This window comes from Dipodomys ordii, unplaced genomic scaffold (genome assembly GCF_000151885.1).
Source record: "Dipodomys ordii isolate 6190 unplaced genomic scaffold, Dord_2.0 Scaffold19, whole genome shotgun sequence".
Taxonomy (NCBI): domain Eukaryota; kingdom Metazoa; phylum Chordata; class Mammalia; order Rodentia; family Heteromyidae; genus Dipodomys; species Dipodomys ordii.
This window is the reverse complement of record NW_012267235.1, coordinates 14,907,400-14,931,104: the sequence shown is the minus strand read 5'-3', so window position 1 is coordinate 14,931,104 and position 23,705 is coordinate 14,907,400. Positions and strand designations below refer to the sequence as shown.

The window sequence follows — 23,705 nt, the reverse complement described above, 5'->3', positions numbered from 1 at the left end:
TGCGCGGGCGCGAGCTGGCTGCCGGGATGCCGGCCCGCGGCGTGGGGCTCGGCGGTTCGCGTCGAGGCGTTCGGTGGCCGTGGGCGAGGCGATGGGGTGCAGGGATGTTCCGAGGCGCGAGGCTTCGCGTGAGGTCCTCGGTGCGGGAGCTGCGCGGGGTGCGTGCGGAGAGGCTGCGGCCACGGCGGAGACGTGCCGCGGAGTCCGCGGGGGCCCACCAGGCCTTAGGGCCACCTGGGACTGTCGGCTTGACCGAGGCAGCGAGGGACCCCAGGGTTGTGTGGGTGAACGGGGCTGTTGGTGAACCGGCGGTAGTGGGGCCTGCTGGGTCTGTGTGGGTGACTAGATCCGAGGAGGAGGAGGAAGCAAGGGGGATCTGGAGCCGCCGCGGCTGTGAGAGGAAAGGGCGTCCCAGCCCTATGGGGCACGAGAGCATTCTGGAGCTGTGGTTGAAGGTGCGGGCTATGAGGATGGCCTCAGGATGCTGGGAAGGAAGCCGAGTGGAGCTCCATCCTGTGCCTGCAGGAGAGGGGGCAGTGGAAAGGGGTCTCCCTGGTCGTGCATCTTGGTTCCAGACAAGCCAAGATGGTGTCACGGGACCCTGGGTGAGAGGACAGGCCAGGGCAGGATCCCAGGCCTCAGGACTGACCACGTCTGTGGGGCTTGGGGCAGCTTGTGAGCTAGCCTCAGGTCCCTGTGGGCAGGCCCAGGTGGGGCTAGTGTCTTCTCCTGTGGTGGTGTCTGGACTCTTGGAGGAGGTAGGCTGTGTAGGCGTCCCAGGTCCTCAGGAACTAGGACAGACTCCGGAGGACCTTGGGGCCATGGACTTACCTGAGGCTGTAGGTGTACTCAGAGCTGGAGAGGTGGAGATGTGTTGTGGGGATACCCCTGGTCTGGAGGACAGTGGTCAGTTGGTGCAGATTCCTGGGGCTGTGACACAACTGGCAGGCTGTGGGGATGCCTCAAGCTTATGGGAAAAGGCTGTGGAGGTCCCTGATGCCTGGGTGGTACCTAGAGTTGTTTCAGAAGAAACCATCTCTATGGGTCCCTCAGGCATGTGGCAGAGGAGGCAGGTAGAGGAGGATATAGGCTCTGAGAGTAACCCTGGCCTGTGGGGTACAGAGCAGCCTATAGGGATGCCTTGTGCTACTGAGGAGGATACTAGATGTGGGTGTGACCCAGGATTCAGGGAAAGGGCAGAGAGGAGCTTGTGGGTAGAGAGAAGCTCTGAAGGCAGCCCAGGATCATGGGGTGTTTTACACCCTGCAGCACTATGTGATCCTGGGGAGTGGAAAGCAGGTTTACCGAGTGCCCAGGGCCTGTGGGGTCCAGAACACACTGTGGAAGTACCTAAGACTTTAGGAAGAGAGATAGATTGTGTGAGTGTCTCAGGGCTGAGAGGAACAGGCCAGCTGCCAGAGTTGTCCAGGACTGTGGTGCTGGGAGACAGGGAGAAAGGGACCATCTATGGTGTCCTCCCAGGCCTGCAGGAGAAGCAGCAGGCTCTGGGGGCACCTGTGGCTGAGACAGAGCTGACTAAGGAGGAGACACACAATGGAAGTGTCCTGAACCCGTGGGGAAGAAGGCAGATTGAGGAGCAAGAGGCTCTAGGGCCTGCAACTTTTCAGGTTCCTGGGCTTGTGAATCAGGAGGCTGTTTTGGGGGCTGCCTCTTGTATGTGTGGGAGAAGGCAGACTATGGGTATATCTCAGACATTGGGGATGCCCAAGGTAGCAGGGGTGCCCAAGCACAGGGGTACCCCAACAGGAGTTCCCATAGCTTTGAGTGGGCCTGCCAGAGTGCCTACTGCTGTGTGGGTGTCTAGCCCTGTGTGTCAGGGAAGCCACTCTGAAGATGGTGTGAACCTGTGGGGTAGGGCACCTGCTGTTGAGGTGCCTGTGGCTCCTGAGGCGCTTTGGTCTATGGGAAAAACTGCTGATTGTGGGGCTTTCTCCTGTTCATTGGGAAGGAGAAAGGCTTTTGGGGTTCCTGTGGCTCCTGAGGAACTTGGCTCTCTAGAGGCAGAGACTGGCTCTGAGGGATTTTCAGGCTTGTCAGAAAGGAGACAAACTGCAGGAATACCTGTGGTTGCAGGGCTGTCCCCAGGTGGTGGGGAGCCTGTGGCTCTCAGGGTGCCTAGGCCTGTGCTGGAGGAAACTGGCTGTGAAAGTATCCCAGGCTTGAGCATGGAGAGAGAGAGAGGGTGGGGATCAGCAGGTGTCAAGGCTTCCACAAGTATGGGGACGCCTGTTTCTGCTAGGATATCCGGGTCCACACGGGAGAAGACTGTCTGTGGGAGGGTGTCAGATTTGTCAAGAATCAGACAGACTGCAAGGGCACCCATGGTTTTGGGACAACTGGAGCCTGCAAGGGAGGAGACATTTTCTGAGGGTATCTGGGGTTTATCAGGAGGAAGACAGACTATTGAGATGCCTGCAGCTGCTCAAGTGTTCATGACCCAGGAAGTCTCCACAGCACCTGGGCTCCTAATGGTGGGAGATTGTATCTCTGAGGATAACATGGGGTTGGGGAGGAGAACCACTGAGGTGCCTCCTGTTGCTAGGCTTCCTGGACTTAATGAGGGAGAGGAAGGCACTGAAGGTGCTCCAGGCCTGTGGAGAAGCAGGAGCAATAGAATAGTCCCTGGGGCTGTGCAGAGACCTTTGCCTCTGGAGATGCTTACAGCTGTATCCACAGAGGAGCATGTGCCTGCTGCATTGTGGGTGACCACATCCTCTGGAGAGGAAGATGAATGTGCGTCAGGCCTGTCAGTGTGGAGGAGACAGTGCACAGAAGGAGCCAGGACTTCAGGAGGGGAGAGTAGAAGGGCTGTAGGACTGGCAGGGAGTGGCCAAGCTACAGAGGCATCTTATGTCTGGGGAGGTGATGCTAGGTTATGGGGCTGTCCAAGAACTACGGGGGGAATTTGTGAGAGTATTCCTGGAGTGGCTGGAACTAGAACTGCTGTGTCCCTAATTTCACAGGAGGACATGGGCCTCAGCCATTTCAGTAATCACTTGCCACAAAGTGAGAGGCGACAGGGAGGAGGAAGATCAGGAGTTTCAGTAGTCACCTGCCACAAAGTGAGAGGAGAGAGGGAGGAGGAGGATCAGGAGTCAAAGTGAGGGGGAAATGTGAGGGAGGACAGGTTGAGATGGACATATCATTAATGTGTGTGTATGTGGGGGGGGGGAGAATGTCCTGGGGCTCTGGGAGGGAGCAGATTGTGGGGAGGTTTATTCTGAATGGGGGGTGAAGGCACAGGCTATAGCAGTGTCTGGATAGAGGGAGAGGCACTAGAAATGCCCCAGTGTATGTAGGGTGACAGTTAAGGAGCTTTCCTGTAACAACGGGGAATGTGCAGGAGAGGGGTGTCCCAGGACTTTGTATAGGGGAAGGTTTGCAAGGTCCAGGGTATGAAAGTGTGAGTGATCATGTGTCCTGAAACTGGGAATCTTGCTTTTTTCCTAGTGGAGTGTGAGGCCTTTGTCCTGTGGAGTCATGTGAGGGGAAGGGGGTGGTACTAACCACATGGAAGCTGCAGCTGTTCTGGCCCCAATTCTTCAGTCACCAATCATCTGTGACTCCAGCTCCAGACCTGCAGTGCCATCAGACTAGTTAGGACTGCCTCCCACATGTGCCTTTTCCCATCTGCATTTTGGATCATGTCTCTAGGAATCTTAGACAGCTGTCTTTATGTTCCTTCAGATGTATCTGTCATTAAACATCCAATATGTAAACTTTTGATTTATTTAAAAGCTTAAGTGTGTATGTATATATGTGTATGTGTATGTACGCATGTGCATGCATGTACACTGGTTCTAGAGCTTGAACTCAGGGCTTGGGTTTTGTCCCTGAGCTTCTTCAAGGCTAGTATTCTACCACTTGAGCCACAGGCTTTTGGTTGTTCTGACAGGCTCTTTTTGGTGATTGTTCTGGTCCTAGTGCTTGAACTTGGCCTGGGTGCTTGAGGTTTTTTTTTTTTTTTTTGCTCAAGTTTAGTGCTCTACTACCTGAACTATACAGCTATACTTCCTGCTTTTTGGTGGTTAATTGGTGGTAAGAGTTTCAGACTTTCCTGCCCAGGCCGGCTTTGAACCATGATCCTTAGCTCGCCACCTCCTGAGTAGGTATTATGGGCATAAGCCACCAGTGCCTGGCAAGTTAAGCTTTTTTTTTTAAACCTTGGATTTCCCAGAGGATGTACAATGCACTTTGAGAGAACAAATTCTCCTTTGTATTTAAAACTAGAGCCAGTTCTTAGAAAACAAGCTTAACTCAACAAATGGAAAGTTACATTATCTACTAAGTTCATAGTCCTGTGGTGTTGGGAAATAGAAGATCAAGACAGGCCCTTAATCCTCCTGGAATCTTGTCTGGCTGGCAAGATGAGACATAGACCTGTGGAATAGGTAAATAACAAGATGGGACAAATAACTGAGGGGTAGGGCTACTGAAATGTATAAGGAGACCTTCAGAATGATGAAAGCAGTTTACCATTGCCTGGCCCCTTATAGCTTACCAAATGCTCTACTGTTCATGGCCTTACTATGAGTGTGTAGGGCTAGGCAAGATGGGGAAACTGAAGATTTAGATACTTAGTGCTAGATCCTGGTTTAAGTATAAAACTTATGGTCCCCTAGCTACTTGAGAGGGCTTTTATTGTTGTCTTTTAAATACTGCCTTTTGATAGGCTGGGAATGTGACTTAGTGGTAGAGTACTTGTCTAACATGTATGAAGCCCTGGGTTCGATTTCTTAAGTACCACATAAATAGAAAAAGCTAGAAGTGGCACTGTGACTCAAGTGGTAGAGCGCTAGCCTTGAGCTGAAGAGCTGAGGGACAGCGCCCAGGCCCAGAGTTCAGGCCCCATGACCGGACCCCCCCCCAAAATAAAAAAGAACCCTGCTACAAAGTGTTAATCATGGCCCAGCTCTGCTCTGTGACTGTCTTGCTTTAGATTCTTGAGATCTGAAATGTGTACTAGAAAGGGTCCAAGAGATGGTAATAGATTGTAATAAAAATATTAATTCTTGAAAAATCACAAGTTCAAAAGTATCTGAGCACAGTCAATCAGCATGAAATTTCTATGGGTTACTAAAGAAAGGGTAGTGATCTATGAACATGGCAGTGTGTTTTTAATCTGTTTTATGATTTTTTTTGTGTGAGGACTGCTGTTCTAAAAATAGCTGTTTCCTTTTAGCAATGGTTCTAAGGAAGACTTTCCAGCTAACTAAACCATCACTGTTCTACACTATTGAAAATAATGGGACCAGGCCAGCCAGCTTCCACCTGTGTTCACCTAGCATCCAGTACACAGCTAGATGGGATGTGTGACTCCAAGCATCAGCATACCCAGGTAGCTTTGTTTTTCTCCAGGTAATACTGTAAATCATTTCAAGCATGAAAAGTTTAAAGAGAAGGCATTGAATAGTTTTAAAACTACCTTCTAGGTCTTAGAGTTGTTAATGATTGTCCTGTTGTTTTTTTTGTTTTTGTTTTTTTTTGGTTTGTTGGTCATGGGGCCTGAACTCTGTGCCTTGGTACTGTCACTCAGCTCTTCAGCTCAAGGCTAGTACTCTACCACTTGAGCCACAGCACCACTGCTGATATTTTCTGTGTATGTGGTGCTGAGGAATGGAACCCATGCCTCATGCATGCAGGCAAGCACTCTACCACTGAGCTGCCTTCCCAGCCCCATTTTTTAAAAAATCAGACTCAAACCAGAGAAAGAAAGTAAAGGTGTTTTTGTTCATTTTGTTTTATGTTGTGAGCGGTACTGAAACTTGAACTCAGGCTCTTGGTTGGCTTTTTTCCACTGAAGGCAGGTGGAGGTCTTCCACTTGAGACAAAGCTCTACTTCCAGCCTTTTGCTTGTTGATGGGAGGTGAAAGTCTCTCAGATTTGTCTGCCCAAGCTGGCTTTGAACCTTGATCCTCAGATCTTAACCTCTTGAGTGTCTAGGATTACAGGCATGATCTACCTGTGCCCAGCTGGTTTAGTATTTCATTGAGAATTTTTGCATATGTGTTCATCAAAGAAATTGGACTATAATTGTCTTCTTTTTTATGGGTGTGGTGGATAGTTCTAGAGTTTGAACTCACAGCATCACAATTAATAGGCAAACACTCTTATTAATATTGCTAAGCCACCTCACCAACTGTATAATTTTCTTTTCTTGTTGTATCCTGTTTTGGGTGTCAAGGTAACACTGGCTTTTTGCCCAGCTATACTGTGTCTTTAGTTTCCATTAGTGTGAATTTCTGAGTCTGGTTTTTGTTTTTGTGACACACTTTTGAAGAATACTAGCTATTTAATTTTTTTTTGTCAGTCGTGGGGCCTGAACTCCTGGCCTGGGCATTGTCCCTCAGCTCTTTAGCTCAAGGCTAGCGCCCTACCACTTGAGCCACAGTAGCCACAGTACCACTTCCGGCTTTTTTTTTCTGCTTATATGGTACTAAGGAATCAAACCCAAGGTCTCATACATGCGAAGCAAGCACTCTACCACTGAGCCAACTTCCCAGCCTTAAATTTTTTTTTTCACTTTGAGTGAAAAAGACACTTTGTCTAGTGTCTTGTCATAATTGCATTGAGGTTGTGTACATGGGGCAGTAAAAGCACCAGTGTGCTGCTGACTCCATCTTAGTGCATTGTATCAAAGTATATGCTGTCAGTTTAGTCTATTTGGCCATGTTGACTTGGGTCATATAAGGTGGTCTCTGCTATGTTTCCAGTGTAAAATTAATTTTTTATTTTTTAATGTTAGTACTGGAACACTCAGGGTCTGGGTGCTGTCCTTTAGCTTTTTTGCTAAGGCTGGTGCACAACCACTTGAGTCACAGCACTATGTCTGGATTTTTGCTGATTAATTGGAGATAAAAGTCTCAGATTGTGATCCTCACATCTCAGCCACCTAAGTAGCTGGGACTGCAGGCCTTGGCCACCAGCATCTGGCTAAACAATGCTTTCTAATGTGGTTATTCATTTGAAAGTCAGCTTGGTCGGTTGATTTCTGTTAGTATTCATTTTTCGAGTTTTATTTCTTTCCTCCTCCCCTTCTTTTCAACTTCCTTCCCCTCACTCATATATCTGTGAAATAGTAACATGGTTCTGATAGACCTGTCCAAAAGCATATATTCAGAAAAATGTTACTCTTCACTCAGTCTTTTTCTTTTCCATTACCCACACTTTGTAGATAACCAATCCCACCTATCTCCAATTTTTTGTTTTGTTTTGTTTTGTTTTGGTCGGTCGTGGGGCTTGAACTCTGGGCCTGAGCACTGTCCCTGTGCTCTTCAGCTCAAGGTGAGCGCTCTACCGCTTGAGCCACAGTGCCACTTCTGGTTTTCTAGTGGTTTATTGGAGATAAGAGTCTCATGGACTTTCCTAACAGGGCTGGCTTTGAACCGCGATCCTCAGATCTCAGCCTCCTGGTAGCTAGGATTACAGGCATGAGCCACTGGCGCCCGGCTTATCTCCAGTTTTTATTTCCAAAGTTCCTTTTTGCTTATATGGCCAGATGCATGTGATTTCTTTTTTTTTTTTGGGTCCGGTCATGGGGTCTGAACTCTGGGCCTGGGCACTGTCCCTCAACTCTTCAGCTCAAGGCTGACACTCTTACCACTTGAGCCACTGCTCCACTTCTGGCTTTTTTTCTTTTTGCTTATGTGGTGCTGGGGAATCGAACCCAGGGCCTACTGCATGCAAGGCAAGCACTCTACCACTGAGCCACCTTCCCAGCCCCGCATGTGATTTTTCTTATGTCTCCTTTTTATCTTCCATGTGTCTGCAGCATATTATACTCTTTTTGGACTTTTCTGGCTGAGCCAACTTCTAATCTAAATCTTCCATATCTTAGCCTGCTGAGTAGCTAGTATTAAGGTGTGAACTACTGGTACCTACCTTCAGTTAATTGAAAATTTTTTATTTTAACTTTTAGTGACAAGCTCTAGCCCATGTGGTCTAGGCTGATCTTGAATTTATTGTGTAGCCCAGGCTGGTCTCAAACTCATGATCCTCCTGCCTCAGTTTCCTGAGTGCTGTGGTTACAAGTATGTGCCAACATGCCCAGCATAATAATTTAAAAATTTTAAAGTTGTAAAAATTTTTGTTCCTTTGGCATAATACCACAGCTTATCACTTATACTAAGGAAGTAATTTAAAAGGGGGAGTTATTAAATTTGCAAATATTTTAGGTACTATTTTTATTCATGGAGGAAACTAGAACAGTCTGAATGCTTAATAATATTATAGTTAGATACACTTTTGAAGGCTAATATTTGTATTTAGAAAAGACAACCAAAATATAATTGCTGTTTTTTGCTATTAAAAAATCCTCTTAAAAACTCTAGGAGAGGGGGCTGGGAAGGTGGCTCAGCGGTAGAGCACTTGCCTTGCAAGCCTCAGGCCCTGGGTTCGATTCCTCAGCACCACATAAGCAAAAAGAAAAAAGCCGGAAGTGGCGCTGTGGCTCAAGTGGTAGAGTGCTAGCCTTGAGCTGAAGAGCTGAGGGACAGCGCCCAGGCCCAGAGTTCAGGCCCCACAACCGGACCCCAAAAAAAAAACAAAACTCTAGGAGAGGGCTGAGAATATGGCTTAATGGTAGAGTGCTTGCCTAGCATGCATGTTCGATTCCTCAGTACCACATAAGTAGAAAAAGCCACAAGTGGCGCTGTGGCTCAAATAGTAGAGTACTAGCCTTGAGCAAAAGAAGCTCAGGGACAGTGCCTAGGCCCTGGCAGGATCCAGGACTGGCAAAACCTAAAAAAAAGAAAAAAAGCTCTAGGAATATGGAAAGCTGCTTGAGTTTAAATCATAAAAACTTGTATTATGATGAAGCTGACAAAAATTGGTGTAATCCTGTGTATTTGGACCATTGAGAGCAAGGTGTACCACCTTGAAAGATGTATCCCAACCAAACTCAGGAAGACCCAAAAATATACCAACAAATGTCTTAGTTGATGTGGTCATATGGTACATATCTGGGGAACATTTTCTGAATGCTCTTAATAGATTAAACTTGCTGGGCTGTGGGATTTAGAAACAGGACAGAAGACCACAACTGGGAGTTGAGGAACTTACTGATTGCTATTTAAAGCTTTCTTGTTTGACTTTAGAGGAGGATCCCAATGTCTGTTAGTAAGTGAAAGGCTAATACTGTGGGACTGAGGGAGTGTAGTATAGAGCCTGGGCTGCATGTGAACTAAAGCAGGTAGGAAAGCAGCTGATCTAGCTGTATAACAGCAGAACACCTCTGTATACAAATTATCTTGTGGGTGAAAATTTAAAAACCATGAAATATGTTATTCTAATATGTGCTTACTTTTGCTTTCTCTTTAAAGAACCAGCTGCAGTTTAATAGGAATATTCCTACACATCCCGAAAACTTGGCAATCCGATATTCTTGCCCACATGCAATTACGATTGAAAAACTGAAACACTCATATAATGAGTCAGATCATTGTAAAGATTCAGATTTAAGAGTTGGTGCTGACCTAAGCAGTTCTGTTTCATTTTCTGTCATATCAGAAGAGAGACTTAGCTATGCAGTCCACCTAGCCAAAAGAGATGTAAAACGAAAACAATTTGAAGAACACATAAAAGAATATCACCTCAGAAGTCAGCCTCAGAGTACCCAGAAATGTGGACACACAAAGAATAAAAATCCTGGTCACCAGGTGGAAAGGAAAGACACAAAGAGTCAAGAAGTCTGTCGGAGCAGCCACCAGCCATCCCAAGTAGGAGTGTCCAGCTCAGGTGCCAAGGTTTATGTGTATGCATCCCATCCAGGACATTCAGATCTCACTGTGCCAAACTCACCACCCACCCATGATCCAGGACTTCAGCCACAACCCAGAATAGACCACCACAAAAACTGCAGTGAACAAAAAAGCCTGCTGGAAGTTCAGCGACTGCAGAAAGAATTGAGCAATTGTATCCATAAAATTGAAGAGGTAACTAAAAAAGGTGAGAAAAATTAGATTCTTCAGTTTGAGGAGATACCATAAGTATAAGATAATTGAAATTATTTATTTGGAGGTCTCTTCTTCACACACCAAGTTTCATATGCTTGTTGGTTTCACTAGAGCTCATAAGATTTGAACCTGGAGTGCAGTCTATGTCATCTTTGTCTCACTTGCGTCCTGTTATAGGCCACACTTCATATGTAGGCTGACTAAGGGCCCAGCCTGGAAGTTGGAGTTCCTGTCAGTCAGTCTTAGATCTGATACCTGAGTACAAGGTAGTCTACAATCTTTTCCTTGTTTACTCAGGAGGCCCTCTAGCAAAATTATTTTTAAATTTTATACAGGTAACCTTTAAAAGGAGCATAACAGATTGTAGGTAAAATCAGGTCCTATTTGAGCAGTGTTGGGGGCACACCAATGATGGGGTAGATATTTGTGTAAAAAGTCTGGGAAGGAAGGAATAAAGTGATCAGAGACCATTTCCTGCAGTTTTCTAGTGATCTCAGTGTCCCTACCTTCTTTTAGGGAAGTAGAAGTTTGGTCTAAATGAAAACTTAGTATTGCAGTAGATAACAGGCAGGAAATCAAGTCTGGCCTAAAGCTATGAGTAGTAAGGAGCTGAGGAGCTGAGAATTAAAAGGAATTGTTGTGCTATGATAGGATAGTTCATAGTCTATATTTTGCTTTTGGTGTGTGTATGCAGGTACTGGGACTTGAACTCAGCTTTAAAACTTAAGAGCGTAATGAACTTTTTAAACTTTAATCAATTGTGTTATTATAAAATGTAAAACAGAAAAAGCAGTTGGGCTGGGCATTGGTGGCTCACACCTGTAATCCTAATTATTCAGGAAGCTGAGATCTGAAGTTCAAGGTTCAAAGCAAGTCCTTGAGACTCTTATCTTCAATTAACCACCAAAAAGCTGGAAATGGAGCTGTGACTCAAGTGGTACAGTGCTAGCTTTGAACACAAAAGCTTAGGGACAACAGCCAGTCCCTGAGCTCAAGCCCCAGTATAAGCACAAAACAGAAGATAAAAGAAAAGCAGTTGTGTAAGGAAATTTCCACATACTTCAGGCAGAAAAAAGTTTCTCCAGTAGGTCTTCTTAAAAAATACATGGTATAATATGAACAGGTCAAATCATCCCTATAGAAACATAACAACACTGTGGCTTGCTTCTTGTTACATTCCTCAGTGTCAGTGGTGGGAACCCAACACAAATTTCCAGTGGAAGCTGTGCTACCAGGGGAACAAAAGCACTGCTGGCCTGGCCTGACCCACAGGATATATACTTTTTAATGTTAATGTTTTATTTGATTCTGTGAGCAATATGCCACATCAGTTGAACAATTCATAAGGGAGAAACTAAGATGATGGATAGTCTCACTATAGATGTTCTGTAATTGTATATTATATAACTTTATATTGCATTTCTTCGCTTCTTTGCTGTGTATATTTTTCCACTATAGGATACCTCCATTTATTCTATTAATATTATTTCTTTTTTCCATACTATTATGTTTAATAACCGTTTCTTTTTCACAGTTTTTAACTTTTTTTTCACGATTTCACAGTTTTTTACTTTTTTTGTACATTAAAATACAAACAAGAAAATTCCTTGTTGCTGGTACAGAGTACAATTGATTTTTTAAAAATGTGTGAATGTGTCGGGTACTGGTGGCTCACGCCAGTAAGCCTAGCTACTCAGGAAGCTGAAATCTGGTTCAAAGCTAACCTAGGCAGGAAAGTCCATGAGACTCTTCAGCTAATCACCAGAAAATCAGGAGTGGAGCTGTGACTCAAAATGATAGAGTGCTTGCCTTGAGCTGAAGAGCTCAGGTACAGAGCCTGGGCCCTGAGTTCAAGTCCCACAACTGACCAGCACATGGACCCCTTCCTTGACAATCAGTAGACTGTTATATGCCCTAGAGTTTGGGACATCTTCCAGTAGTGTCTATCCTGTGTAGCCTGTAGTTAGCTTTCCCACACCCCATTTTAAGGCCCGAGAGAATGCCACTCTACTGCTGTGTCCCAAAATACATGTAAAAGGGCAAGAGTCCACTTCTAAAGAAGTGGCAGTAGCTGCCAGGCCTTCAAATATCAGTTATCCCATACTCATCATTTACATCTGTCTTGTAGAAGAAAGGGAGGCAAGGCTCATTGCCCAAGCCTGCAAGTTCTTGGTAGTGCTGGATATCAGGCAGCAATGGCACAATCTGCTCTGTAGTGGGGTTCTTTTTTTTTTTTTTTGGGTCCGGTCGTGGGGCCTGAACTCTGGGCCTGGGCACTTGTCCCTCAGCTCTTCAGCTCAAGGCTAGTGCTCTACCACTTGAGCCACAGCGCCACTTCCGGCTTTTTTCTTTTTGCTTATGTGGTGCTGAGGAATCGAACCCAGGGCGTTGAGCATGCAAGGCAAGTGCTCTACCACTGAGCCACCTTCCCAGCCCCTGTAGTGGGGTTCTTTTAGGACAAGGTACCCCAGCTTTTCCTTGGGGTCCACGTTGTCATCAAGTTGCACCTCTTCACAACCTTGGTGCTCCTCCATAACTTCATTCTTTGTAAGGTCTGAGGAGACCTCAGGAGCAGGGGTCTGGCCTGGTGCCAGCATCTTGTTTTGACACACTGCACCCTCACCTGCAAGGCACAATAACAGCTCCTACAGCTTGTTCTCATTCTCCGGGACAGCTAGTTGACACACTCAACTTTCTCCTGATACAGCTCATCCAGCTAATCTTTCAACTCCTGGTTTTACAGTGGTGTGTATCTCATGCTGATCCCATTCTTCAGCCTTCTTCAGCCTCCACAGCTGCTCTTGCTTTTCCAGGTTCTGGAGTCCAAGACACTAGTTTTCCTAAAGTTGTTCTTTCAGGCTCTTTTCACTCCTGCAACTGGTAGTTGCTGCCTGTAGTTGCTGCTTAGCCTGAGATGGTCCTGCAGGGAGCTGCAGTAGTGACAGTTGTGCCAACTTCTTTCTCAGACCAGGTTGGTCTCTACGTCCAACACCTGCCTCATCCCTTGCTCTTTCTCCTCTGTTAGCTCATCTGCTCCAAGAGCTTCTGGGCCTTCTCCTTCCATGTGAAACTCTACCTTTAGGTCCTTTGCAAAATTGTCTCTTTCCAGCTTTAATTTTGTCACTAACTCTTTCATGTTCTCTAGTTGGCTTTCAATCTCTGCCTGCTCCTCTAGTGATTGTCATAACTCATGAATTTTGATCTTCATGTCAGCCTTCTGGGTCAGGCGCACTCCCAGCCTTTCCTGTAGCTCAGTGTTCTCTTCCTCCAGATTATCAGCTTCTGGGTTTTTCCTGGAGATGCAGCTTCACATCATTGAGGTCTTTAATGAGCTCTAAATTGTTCTTGTCTGATTGTGCATGTGGAGACTGCAGACAATGTCATCTCCAGCTCTGTAGTGCACTGCTGTGAAGCCTGCAGGTGGCTGGCAAGACCTTTATGCTTCAGTTCTCTTTCATTGGCCACCTGCTGCACATAGGCCAGGGCAGATTGTAAATCGAATTTTTCTGAAACCAACATCTGTATTGATAGCTTGTAGAGCTTCAGGTCTATTTTCAGTGCATCCTGCACACACGCCCTCTTCTCATTCTCCTTTCCCTGTTGATCCTGCAGGTCTTTCTTTTCCTGCTTCAGTTTGTACTCTGCTGGAGTCCAGGGCAAGCACCAGGTGTTGGTAGCACCTTTCCCTGTCCTCAATATTGTTGGAACCTGTGACACTCTTGACCTTGGCAGCTCTGCTGTGTGCAGTGGAGGGGGAGGCTCAGGGTGAGTTTGGTCTTTGGCCTCACTCTTGGTTGAATTACAGTCCCCAGCAATGTTTGTCTTAGGGTTACCTCCCTTTTTAATTTTCTTTTTTTTTCTTGTATTCTGCAGGTCTGTCAGAACAATTCCACTGTAGATATTCTTGCAGTAGCTTTTTTTCTTGCAACTAACCTTTTTCATCTTGCTTGCTCAGGCATCCCAGCACTGGGACAGGGAAGAGGGGGCCACATTCCCAGGCTCTCTAAAACTACCTCTGTTCTCTCAACTACCAACTATGTCTGTTTCCTACTGTAGCTCCAAAATCATCTCAATTCTCTCACCATTCAGCAGTGGTGTAAGCCAATAGAGGGGAACACCAGTGCTATGAGGCAATAGAATATGGGCGTGGCCTCAGCGATTTTATCTCATTGGTCAGAAACATGAAAAAGCAGGGGTGTGGCCAGAATCTTGTGATCCAGGAAGAATGGGTGGAATCATGATGAGAGCTGCTACTACAGCCCCTCCCCCATACAACCTTGTCCAGTTTGGTCGGGGGCAGCGCAAGACTTGCTCTAGCTGGATAGGAGTATAGTTGTACAAGCCAATTTTCCTAGCTGCCATCATACAACTGTGGTCACCTGAGAACATAAGTGGTTCTGTCAGGCTGCTGCCCTATAGACCTTCCTGTGCTGCTGATAACCAGTGAACACTGATTCGAGGACTCAGAAAGTAGATGGTCAGTCTGTAGCAGTGAACATTGCATCACTTCCCAGTTCCTTTCCTGCCTCCACTGCCCTGTTCCCATTCTTTCCTGTTTAGAAATCATCTCCAGTGATTCCCTATCCTTTCTCCCAGCTTGCCCCATTTTCACAATCTCTTTCATGCTTTTTTAAAGCCTGGCTATATACTATCTACTTCCTCAGCATGATCCATTCCTGGTCTCCTGCTTCCCAGATGATCCTCCTCCTATACTTCTCTGCTTACCCTGTTGTACTTAGAGGGAATGTGTTATCCAACTGGCTTTTCTCCTGGACTGAAGCAGAACTGAACTGAAATTGTCAGAGCTTTCTGCTACCAAGTAAGGATGTCTGGGTTGTTGTCTCCCACTTCAATTCTAACCATTTTAGCTCTCTTCAAGGTCAGGAGACCTTTGTACTGACCACATTTTTAATGCTTAATAACAAAATGTAGCTGTCTCTTAGCTACCATATTTTGCAGGGCTGGATATCCCATTAGTTTTACTAAATTCTAATGTAAAAATTATGTAACAGAAGTGGCTGGTACTAAAATGCAGATTTTTAGTGTAGTTTTGGATGTAAAGGAGAAAATGCAATAAATACTCAGCAAGTACATTGCATACAAAAGGAGTTCACTTAATCCTGTTTCCCTTTCACTGATTATGGGTGTTTGAGTGACAGGAAGAGAGATACTCCTAAGTTTGTTAAGTTTGTCAAATGAAGTTGCATATTACTTGAGCTGGAGAACATTTGTGATCTGCTTTTACCTCATGTTCTTAAGCAGGTTTTTTGCATTTTTCTCATTTCTCAACATTCCTTTTGTCTCTATTCCTCAACATTCCTTTTGTCTCAACATTTCCATTTGTCTCTCTGAACCTGTTTGCACACTCTTCACTGACCAGCATCCACTTAATGGCATGGCTTCCCAGTCTTTCTTGTTAGGACATAATACTTTGAGCTGTGAGCTACTGGTAACCAGCTTGAGATCTCCCTGTTTATCCCAATTGAGATGGTTGACCTAGTCGTGGTGCCAGAGGCCTGGGCGCTGTCCCTCAGCTCTTCAGCTCAAGGCTAGCATTCTACCACTTGAGCCATAGCACCACTTCCAGCTGTTTTCTTTTGCTTATGTGGTGCTGAGGAATCCAACCCAGGGCCTCATGCATGCAAGGCAAGCGCTCTACCACTGAGCCACCTTCCCAGCCCCTAGTTTATTTTTTTTTAATGTGAGTTCATATGTGAGTTCAGCCTGTCCTTGCTGTAACCTGTAGATGGGAATGTGCCTTCTACAGTTCTCAGGATAGCCTCTTGGAGGAATACAAAGATGTGTCTGCATAGTCTTCTTTGGGAAGACAGCCAGATAGATTAATACTGGTTGATACGGAACTAACTCTGTTTTGTTCTCTGTCCCTGGGTACTTCTCAACTGAACTCTTCAGTCTGAACCAAAAGAAGGAAAATTTCCTCCCTTTACTGTCTGTGATTCCAGAATAGTCCTACATGATTAAGAGCCCATCTTGATACAGATACTCTTCAGAACACATTGGTCTAAGTGCTTATGTTTCTGTACCCTAATAAAGCAATGTTCGTTAGGTGCTGGCATTCAAACTCAGGGCCTCATGAGCTCTACCTCAGTCCTAAATCAGTGTGATTTTTTTTGTTTAATTTTATTTTCAACCAAGATTTGTTGTATGACCTTGCATTACAGTCATTTTGGAATGGACATAAAACTGTGGATTCTTAGTCCCATCTTCAGAGCTATGGAGTAGAAACCAGAAACATGGTTCAGGAATCTGCATTTTATAAGCTATACTGTTAAGTCTTATGTACAATAAATTTGAGAACTTTGAGCTCACCCTCATTTATTTCAGATGGTACTACTTTACTCCTTAGACTTTCTGGGAACTCTTTAGAGCACTTGAGTTGTGGAACCTAGAGTATTTCTAGAACTTTCCTTGTAGGCTGGGATCCACCCAAGTGTTATTGGAGGCAAATAGATAAGGAATGAAAACTCTGGCCACCATGCCTCCCAACCTAAATCTCTGGATTCACACAGGGTATACCCAGACTTTGTCCATGGGATGACATTTCTCATGGGATGGCAAAGTGGTTTAGCTCACACCTCTTGTATAATTTGTCAGCACAGGTCCCCAGATACCGCCCTTGGTAGAATCATTTTTGGTCATAGCCCCAGGATCTTAAGAATGGAGCTTCTCGAACTCTATTGGTTAGGTTTATTTTATTTATCTGAATTTTCACTAGTACTTTTAAAGGGTAATAAAATGTCACAACCATGGCGAACTTCTATAAAGATATGTAAATACTTTTGGTATAATAAAATGTCACAACCATGGCGAACTTCTATAAAGATATGTAAATACTTTTGGTATCTGTTCTTGCCTTGTTGTGGACTCATTGTAGTTTGCAGTGACACCTATTGACAGGCCACCTTTATATCAGCCTTTAAGTGTCTTTCACAAGGCTGTTCTGCAAGTCTGTTTTATCAGAATCTTTGCAAGGTGAGCAGTTGAAACCACTCCCTAACTCAATTCCTGACATTTCTTAGGCATATGAGAGTGGGTCTTCCCTCCACTGGGCAGCCCAAATAAGAACAGAAATAATTCCTATGAGACTACATCAGTATTTTGCTTTCTTTAAATTAGGCTTATTGACTTGTTTTTAATAAAAATTTATTATTAAGGGGTTAAACATAGGAGTTACCATTTCATAAGTCAGGTAATAAATACAGTTCTTTTTTAGACAATGCCACCTCTTCCTTTACTTTCCCTCCAGTTTCCCCATCCTGTCCCTGCCCACAAGTTACCACCACTGCATTTGTTTACCGTTCCTCCATTTCTGTGCCCCCCCACTTGCCTACCCTGAAAAGAAAAACCTAAAAGCAAGAACAACCAGAAGCATGTTTCCATTTTTTAGAATTCATTTCGATAATAGTAGTTCAAATAAGTTATAACTTAAGTTATGCCTTTGGGTTCTTCTCCTAAGAGTGTCCTTTAGTCTGTGTGTGGATGCCTAGACTCCTGTATAGGTTATTCTATCCAGTTATAGCTTAGCTCTAGCTTCTACATCTGAGAGAAAACATATGTTTGTCTCACTTTGCATAATTTGGTCTAGGTCCATCCATTTCCCTTCAAATGACAATCTGTTCTTGCTAATGGTTGAGTAAAATTCTATTGTAAATATGTGCACATTTTATTGGCCCACTCATTTGTTATAGGGCATCTGGGCTGTTCCCATAACTTGGCTGTTGTGAATTGTGTAGCAGTGAACATGGATGTGCAGGTGTCTTTAGCATATCCTGGCTTGTAATGACCTGGGTAGATGCCCACGACTGGTGTGGCTAGGTCATAGGGAAGTTTCATGTTTAGTTTTCTGAGGAACCTCCAAACTGCCTTCCAGTGTGGTTATACTAGTTTACATTCCCACTAAAAGTGCAGTAGGGTTCCTTTTTTCCTGCATCCCCACCAACATTCGTTGTTGGTTGAGTTTTTTATGTTAGTCAATCAGACTGGGGTGAGATAGAATCTCCAACTTGTTTTGATTTGCATTTCCTTTATGGCCATTTGCCATTCTTTCTTCTGAGAACTCTCTTTAAAGCTCCTTTGCCCATTTATTGATTGGTTTATTAGTTTTGAGAGGAGTTAATTTCTTGAGCTCCTTGTATATTTTGTATGGCCTTTTTCAGATGCATCGCTTGTAAAGATCTTCCCCAGTCTTTTGGCTATCTTTCTAGTTTAGTAACTATGTCCTTTACTGTGCAGAAACTTTATTTTGATGTAATCCCATTTGTCAGTTCTCTCCTATCTGTCATGCCCCTGAGACTCTTCAAAAAGTTTCTGCCTAAGCTTATGAGTTCTAATGTTTCTCCTACTCCTTGCGGTAGTTTCAGTTTTAGGTTTGGCATTGAGGTCTTTAATCCACTTTGAATTATATTTGTGTATGGTGACAAACAGGGATCCAATTTTAGTTTTCTACATATTGATGTCCAGTTTTCCCAACGTTGATTATTGAAGAGGCTATATTTTTGTTTCCACTGTATTTTTTGGCTCCCTTGTCAAATACCAGGTAACTGAGAGTGTCACTTTTTTCCCCCTGGGTCTTCTAGTCTGTTCCATTGATTTTTGGACTTGTTTTTGTAGCTCTGTAGTAGAGTTTAGGTCTAAGATTATGATACTACCAGCACTGCTTTTTTTTTTTTTGCCTAAAATTGCTTTGGCTACGCAAGGTAATTTTGTTGTTCCATACAAATTTTTGGATTGTTCTCTCTGTCTCATTGGGATTTTGATGAAGATTGCATTAAATTTGTGTATCACTTTGGCAATATGGCCATGTTCACAATATTACTTCTGTTTGTCCATGAACATGGGAAAATCTTTCTATTTCCTGATGTTGTCTTCTATTTTTTTCAGATTTTTTTTTGTTGTTGTTGTTGGTTGTGGCGCTTGAACTCTGGGTCTGAGTGTGCTGTCCTATAGCTTTTCAGCTCAAGGCTAGCTCTCTACCACTTGAGCTACAGCACCACTTCCTTTTTTTTTAGATTTTTATAGTTTCTATTATAGCAGTCTTTTTGCTTCCTTGATTGGGTTTATTCCTAAATATTTAATGCTTTTGAGGCTATTGTAAATGGAATTGTTTTCCTAATTTTCCTCTCTGAACATTGTTGTTATATAGAAAGGCTACTGATTTTTGTGGGTGGAGTTTATATCCTGGTACATTGCCACAGTTATTCATTAGCTCTAGGAACTTGGGGTGAAGTCTCCTGGTTCCTATAGATAAAAGATTATGTCATCTGCAAATAGGGATAGTTTGACTTCTCCTTTCCCTATGAGAATCCCTTTTAAGTCTTTTGCCTTACTGCTCTGGCTAGGAGTTCCAGAATTACATTGAAAAGGAGTAGTGAGAGTAGACATCCTTGCCTTATTCCTGATTTTAGAGGAAATGGTTTTAGTTTTTCACCATTTCATATGATGTTGGCTTAGGTCTGTCATATATAGCCTTTATTATGTTGAGGTATGTTCCTTCTATTCCTAGCTTCTCCAGTGCTTTTAACATGAATGGATGTTGAATTTCATTTAAGGCTTTTTCTGCATCTATTGAAATGATCATATGATTCTTGTCTTTGGCTCTATTAATATGGTTTATTATGTTTATTGGTTTCCATATATTAAACCAGCCTTGCATCTCTGGTATAAAACCCACTTAATCATAGTGTATAACTTTTTTTGATTAGTTGTTGAATTTTTTGGAAAGTATTTTAATAAGGAGCTTTATATCTATGTTCATTAGAATGATTGGTCTATGGGGTTTTTGTTTTTCATTTTGCCAGTGCTAGGGGTTGAACTCAAGGCCTAGGCCTTGAGCTTCTTTTGCTCAAGGCTAGCACTCTACCACTTGAGCCGCACCACTTCTGGCTTTTTCTGTTTATGTGGAACTAAGGAATAGGGCTTCATGCATGCCAGGCAAACACTCTACCACTAAGCCACATACCCAGCCCTGTAGTTCTTTTTTATTTTTGGGTCCTTACCTAGTTTTGTGATAAGAGTAATGCTGATTTCATAAAATGTTTGGTAATGATCCTTAATTGTATTCATGGAAAAGTTTAAGGAGTAATCGTGTTGTTAGTTCATCTTTAAAGGTCTTACAGAAGTCAGCTGCTAATCCATCTGGATCTGGACTTTTCCTTGTTGGAAGACTCAATCTCATTGCTTGTTATGAGTCTCTGTTTCAGTGGTTTATATATTCTGGATTCAGCCTACTCAGCTTGCATGTCACTTAAGATTTATTCTATCTGCTAGATTGTCTATCTTTTTGAAAACAGTCCTTATAATGTTTTGGATTTCTTGGATATTTGTTGTGATGTTTCCTTTAATATTTCTAATTTGTTGATCTGAGTCTCTTCTCTCCATTTTTGTTCATCATCTTAGTGAGGTGGTCTGTCAATCTTACTGATTTTTTCAAAGAAATAGCTTTTTGTTTCATTGATTTTTATGTATAGTTTTTTCTTTTTAGTCTCTAATTCATTGATTTGCCCTAACCTTTACACACACACACTCTGTCTCTGTCTCTGTCTCTCTATCTCTCTCTGTCTAGTAGTTTTGGGTTTGGTTTGTTCCTGTTTTTCTAGAAGTTTCAGTTGTGTCATGAGGTTATTTACTTTGCTCTTTCTATTTTCTTTATATATGCACTTAGAGCTATGATTTTTCCACTCAACACCACTTTTACTCTGTCTCAGAGGTGCTGGCATGATGTATTTTCATTTTCATTGAATTGTAGAAACTTTCTAATTTTCTCTTTTACTTCTTCAATGATCCACCTGTTGTTATTTAACAGTATGGTGCTCAGTCTTCCTGTGTTTGAGTGTTTACTGTAGTATCTTTTGCTGCTGAATTCTAGTTTAATTCCATTGTGATCAGATAAGATACAGGAAATTATCTCAGTCTTATTGCATTTGCTCAGGCTTGTTGGCTGTCCTAGGATATGATCAGTTTTAGAGATGGTTCCATGGACTGCCCAAAACGATCTGAATTTGTGGTTGTTGCATGAAATATTCTGTGGATGTCTATTAAGTTCATTTGGGTTATGATAACATTTAATTTGGAGGCTTCTTTGCTGATCTTGTTTGATTGACCTGTCCTTTAGTGAGAGTGAGGTATTAAAGTCTCCCTGCCTGGTGCTGTGGCCAGCAGCAGTGTTCAGGGCAGAGAGGTACAGGTCTTTTATGGGGCACTGTTGTTGCTGTGGTCAGCATCAGGGCCCTGCACAGAGAGGCGTGGATTGCTTTTGAGTGTTGTTCATGGGGGACCCAGGTGCAGACATGACAACCGGTAATTGGGGCCCACTCTGGTGGCATTGCCTGGGTGGTAGGAGGGTACTGAGTGTCCAGAACTCCCCGCTGAATTCGTAGCAACCTGTGTCAATGCTTTGTCTCTGAGAGAGGTGGACCTGTTGCATGCTGCTGTGGCTGTGTTTTCCAATTCCAAGACTTATGCATATATTGTTGCTGTCTGCTGGTGAGGCTTGAGCCACTGGAGAGTAGGGTTAGGGCAGGAGTGGGATGGGGGGAGGGAACATAAAAGAAATCAGGAAAGCTCTTAGGCTATTGCCTGCTTAAATTCCTCTGTGTATTTTTTTTTTTTCTTGGAGACACTTAAATTCTGAATTTTCTTGTTAGGTGTAAAGCTCTGTTTGTTTATAGTTTGGTGTGCTCTCTTGAAGTGGAGTTCTGTGCAAAAGGCCCCATACCCCTGAGCCTACACAACTCTGCCATCGTGCCTCCTGTTTGTTTATTTTTTGGTGCTTGTGATTGAACTCAAGGCCTCATGTATGCTAACAAGCAAGTGCTGTCCTCCTTCATTCAACTTTTAGTGGATAAATAACAAAAATTGAAGTTATGAAATAAAGTGCCACCCTATCTTGCCTTATTTATTAGATTTTTCTAAAAGTGTTTGTGTGAATATATTTGGAAAGCAGAGACTGGAAGGATTGGGTAGACTGCATCTCCCTCAGCCAATCTTCCAGAAATAATCAGCTTCAGCCAATCTTTTAATAGTGTAGAGCATCCTGACAAATGAAAACTGTAGACAACCAAATGATTTTAGCACTTGCTATCTTAATGTGTCAGAGAATTTCTCTTTTGGTATCAAGATAAAGTGTAAAAATAATCCTGTTAAATATATAAACAGTCCAACAAAGTATTCTGGGGGAAAAAAGCATCACAGATTTTGGCTCAATGTAAATAATTGTTTTAATAGTAAGAAGTGCTCCAAAGTGAAATAGCTTTCCAGTGGGATTTGGTTCTGGGAATTAGGGCAGAAGGGAGCTTGCTAGCCTTCATGTCCTTACCATCTGTGGCCCAATACAGAGAGCCACTTATTGCATCCTGGGATTTGGCTGATAAAAGAGTATATTTTTGCTGGGTACCAGTGGCTCACACTTGTAATCTAAGCTACTTAGGAGGCTGAGATCTGGGCATTGTGGTTTGAAGCTAGCCCAGGCAGGAGAGCTTATGAGTCTATTATTTCCAATTAACTACCCAAAAAGTTGAAATGAGATGTGGCTCAAGTAGTAGAGTATTTTACATCAGCTCAGTGACAGTGCCCTGGCCCTTAGTTCAAGCCCTAGAATGAGCACAAAAATATATCTAAGTAAATAAACAAAACAGAAACTAAAATTTCTGTGTGGTTTATAACCCGCCTTGTGGGGAAAATCTTTCAGATGGCCTGGAAGCAGCTCTGGATCCAGATGAGGAGCGTCGGGTCCAGGTCAGAAGGCAGGAGCAGGCTGTTCGCTGTGCCCGAATGCTCTATGTCCTCCAACAGCAGGTGAGGAAAGCTGGGGAGAAGAGGAGCTATTAGCCTTCTGTTGCTTTCTTTATATTTCCTTGTGTATCAGAAAGACCAACACTAAAGTGCCTTACCTAACTTTTAGTGGATTTGTGGAGCTAACTAATTCTCCTTTTTATCCTTTATATGAATATGCATGCACGTGCACGCTCTCGTGTGTGTGTGTGTGTGCGCGCGCGCGCGTGTGCGTGCGTGCGCGTGCACGCTGTGCACATCCAGCCAAGATCCTTATTTTGTATTTTTTATTGTTATTATAAAGGTGATGTACAGAGGGGTTACAGTTACATAAGTCAGGTAAAGAGAACATTTTTTTTTTTTTTTGGTCGGTTGTGGGGCTTGAACTCTGGGCTTGGGCACTGTCCCTGTACTCTTCAGCTCAAGGCAAGTGCTCTACCAGTTGAGCCACAGCACCACTTCCAGTTTTCTCGTGGTTTATTGGCGATAAGAGTTTCATGGACTTTCCTGCCCAGGCTGGCTTTGTACCATGATCCCCAGATCTCAGCCTCCTGAGTAGCTAGGATTACAGGCATGAGTCACTAGTGCCTGGCCATAGAGTTCACTTTCAACATAGTCTAAACTCCTTCTTAAACAGTGGCTCTTGACCTTTTGAGATTATAGACCTCTAAGAATCTTTTAAAAGCCACTCCCTCCACTGAAAACATACTCATTGTTCAAAGCACATTCGCACATATGAATGAGGTCAGGTGGATCAGTCCCAAAACCTTTGATTTTCAAGTGTGCACCCTAGTCTTAGAGATAGGACTTGGTCATTTCCCTATCTGTCTCAGGTTTACTATATACTGGATTTATTCTTTATTCAGTAGTAAACAAAAGCTGTTGTGTCTTTCAGGACACATTGAGTGGTTGACGAGCATACAGTTCTTTATATTGTGATAG

At 43.7% G+C, this 23,705-nt stretch overlaps 1 protein-coding gene across 4 annotated transcripts in view; it reads left to right on the top strand.

Moving 5' to 3' along the window:
- Kiaa0753 (KIAA0753 ortholog) overlaps positions 1-23,705 on the top strand; it is a 69,252-nt gene that overhangs the window by 840 nt on the left and 44,707 nt on the right. For 2 of the 4 annotated variants that reach the window (XM_013013354.1, XM_013013357.1), the window contains exons 1-4: positions 4,153-4,412; positions 5,204-5,359; positions 9,342-9,966; positions 22,681-22,787. In XM_013013354.1, coding sequence (XP_012868808.1) covers positions 5,267-5,359; positions 9,342-9,966; positions 22,681-22,787 — 825 coding nt within the window. In that variant the 5' untranslated portion in view covers positions 4,153-4,412; positions 5,204-5,266. Of the gene's footprint in view, positions 1-4,152; positions 4,413-5,203; positions 5,360-9,341; positions 9,967-22,680; positions 22,788-23,705 lie in introns of those variants that run through there. The other 2 variants (XM_013013356.1, XM_013013355.1) reach the window with 1 other exon arrangement.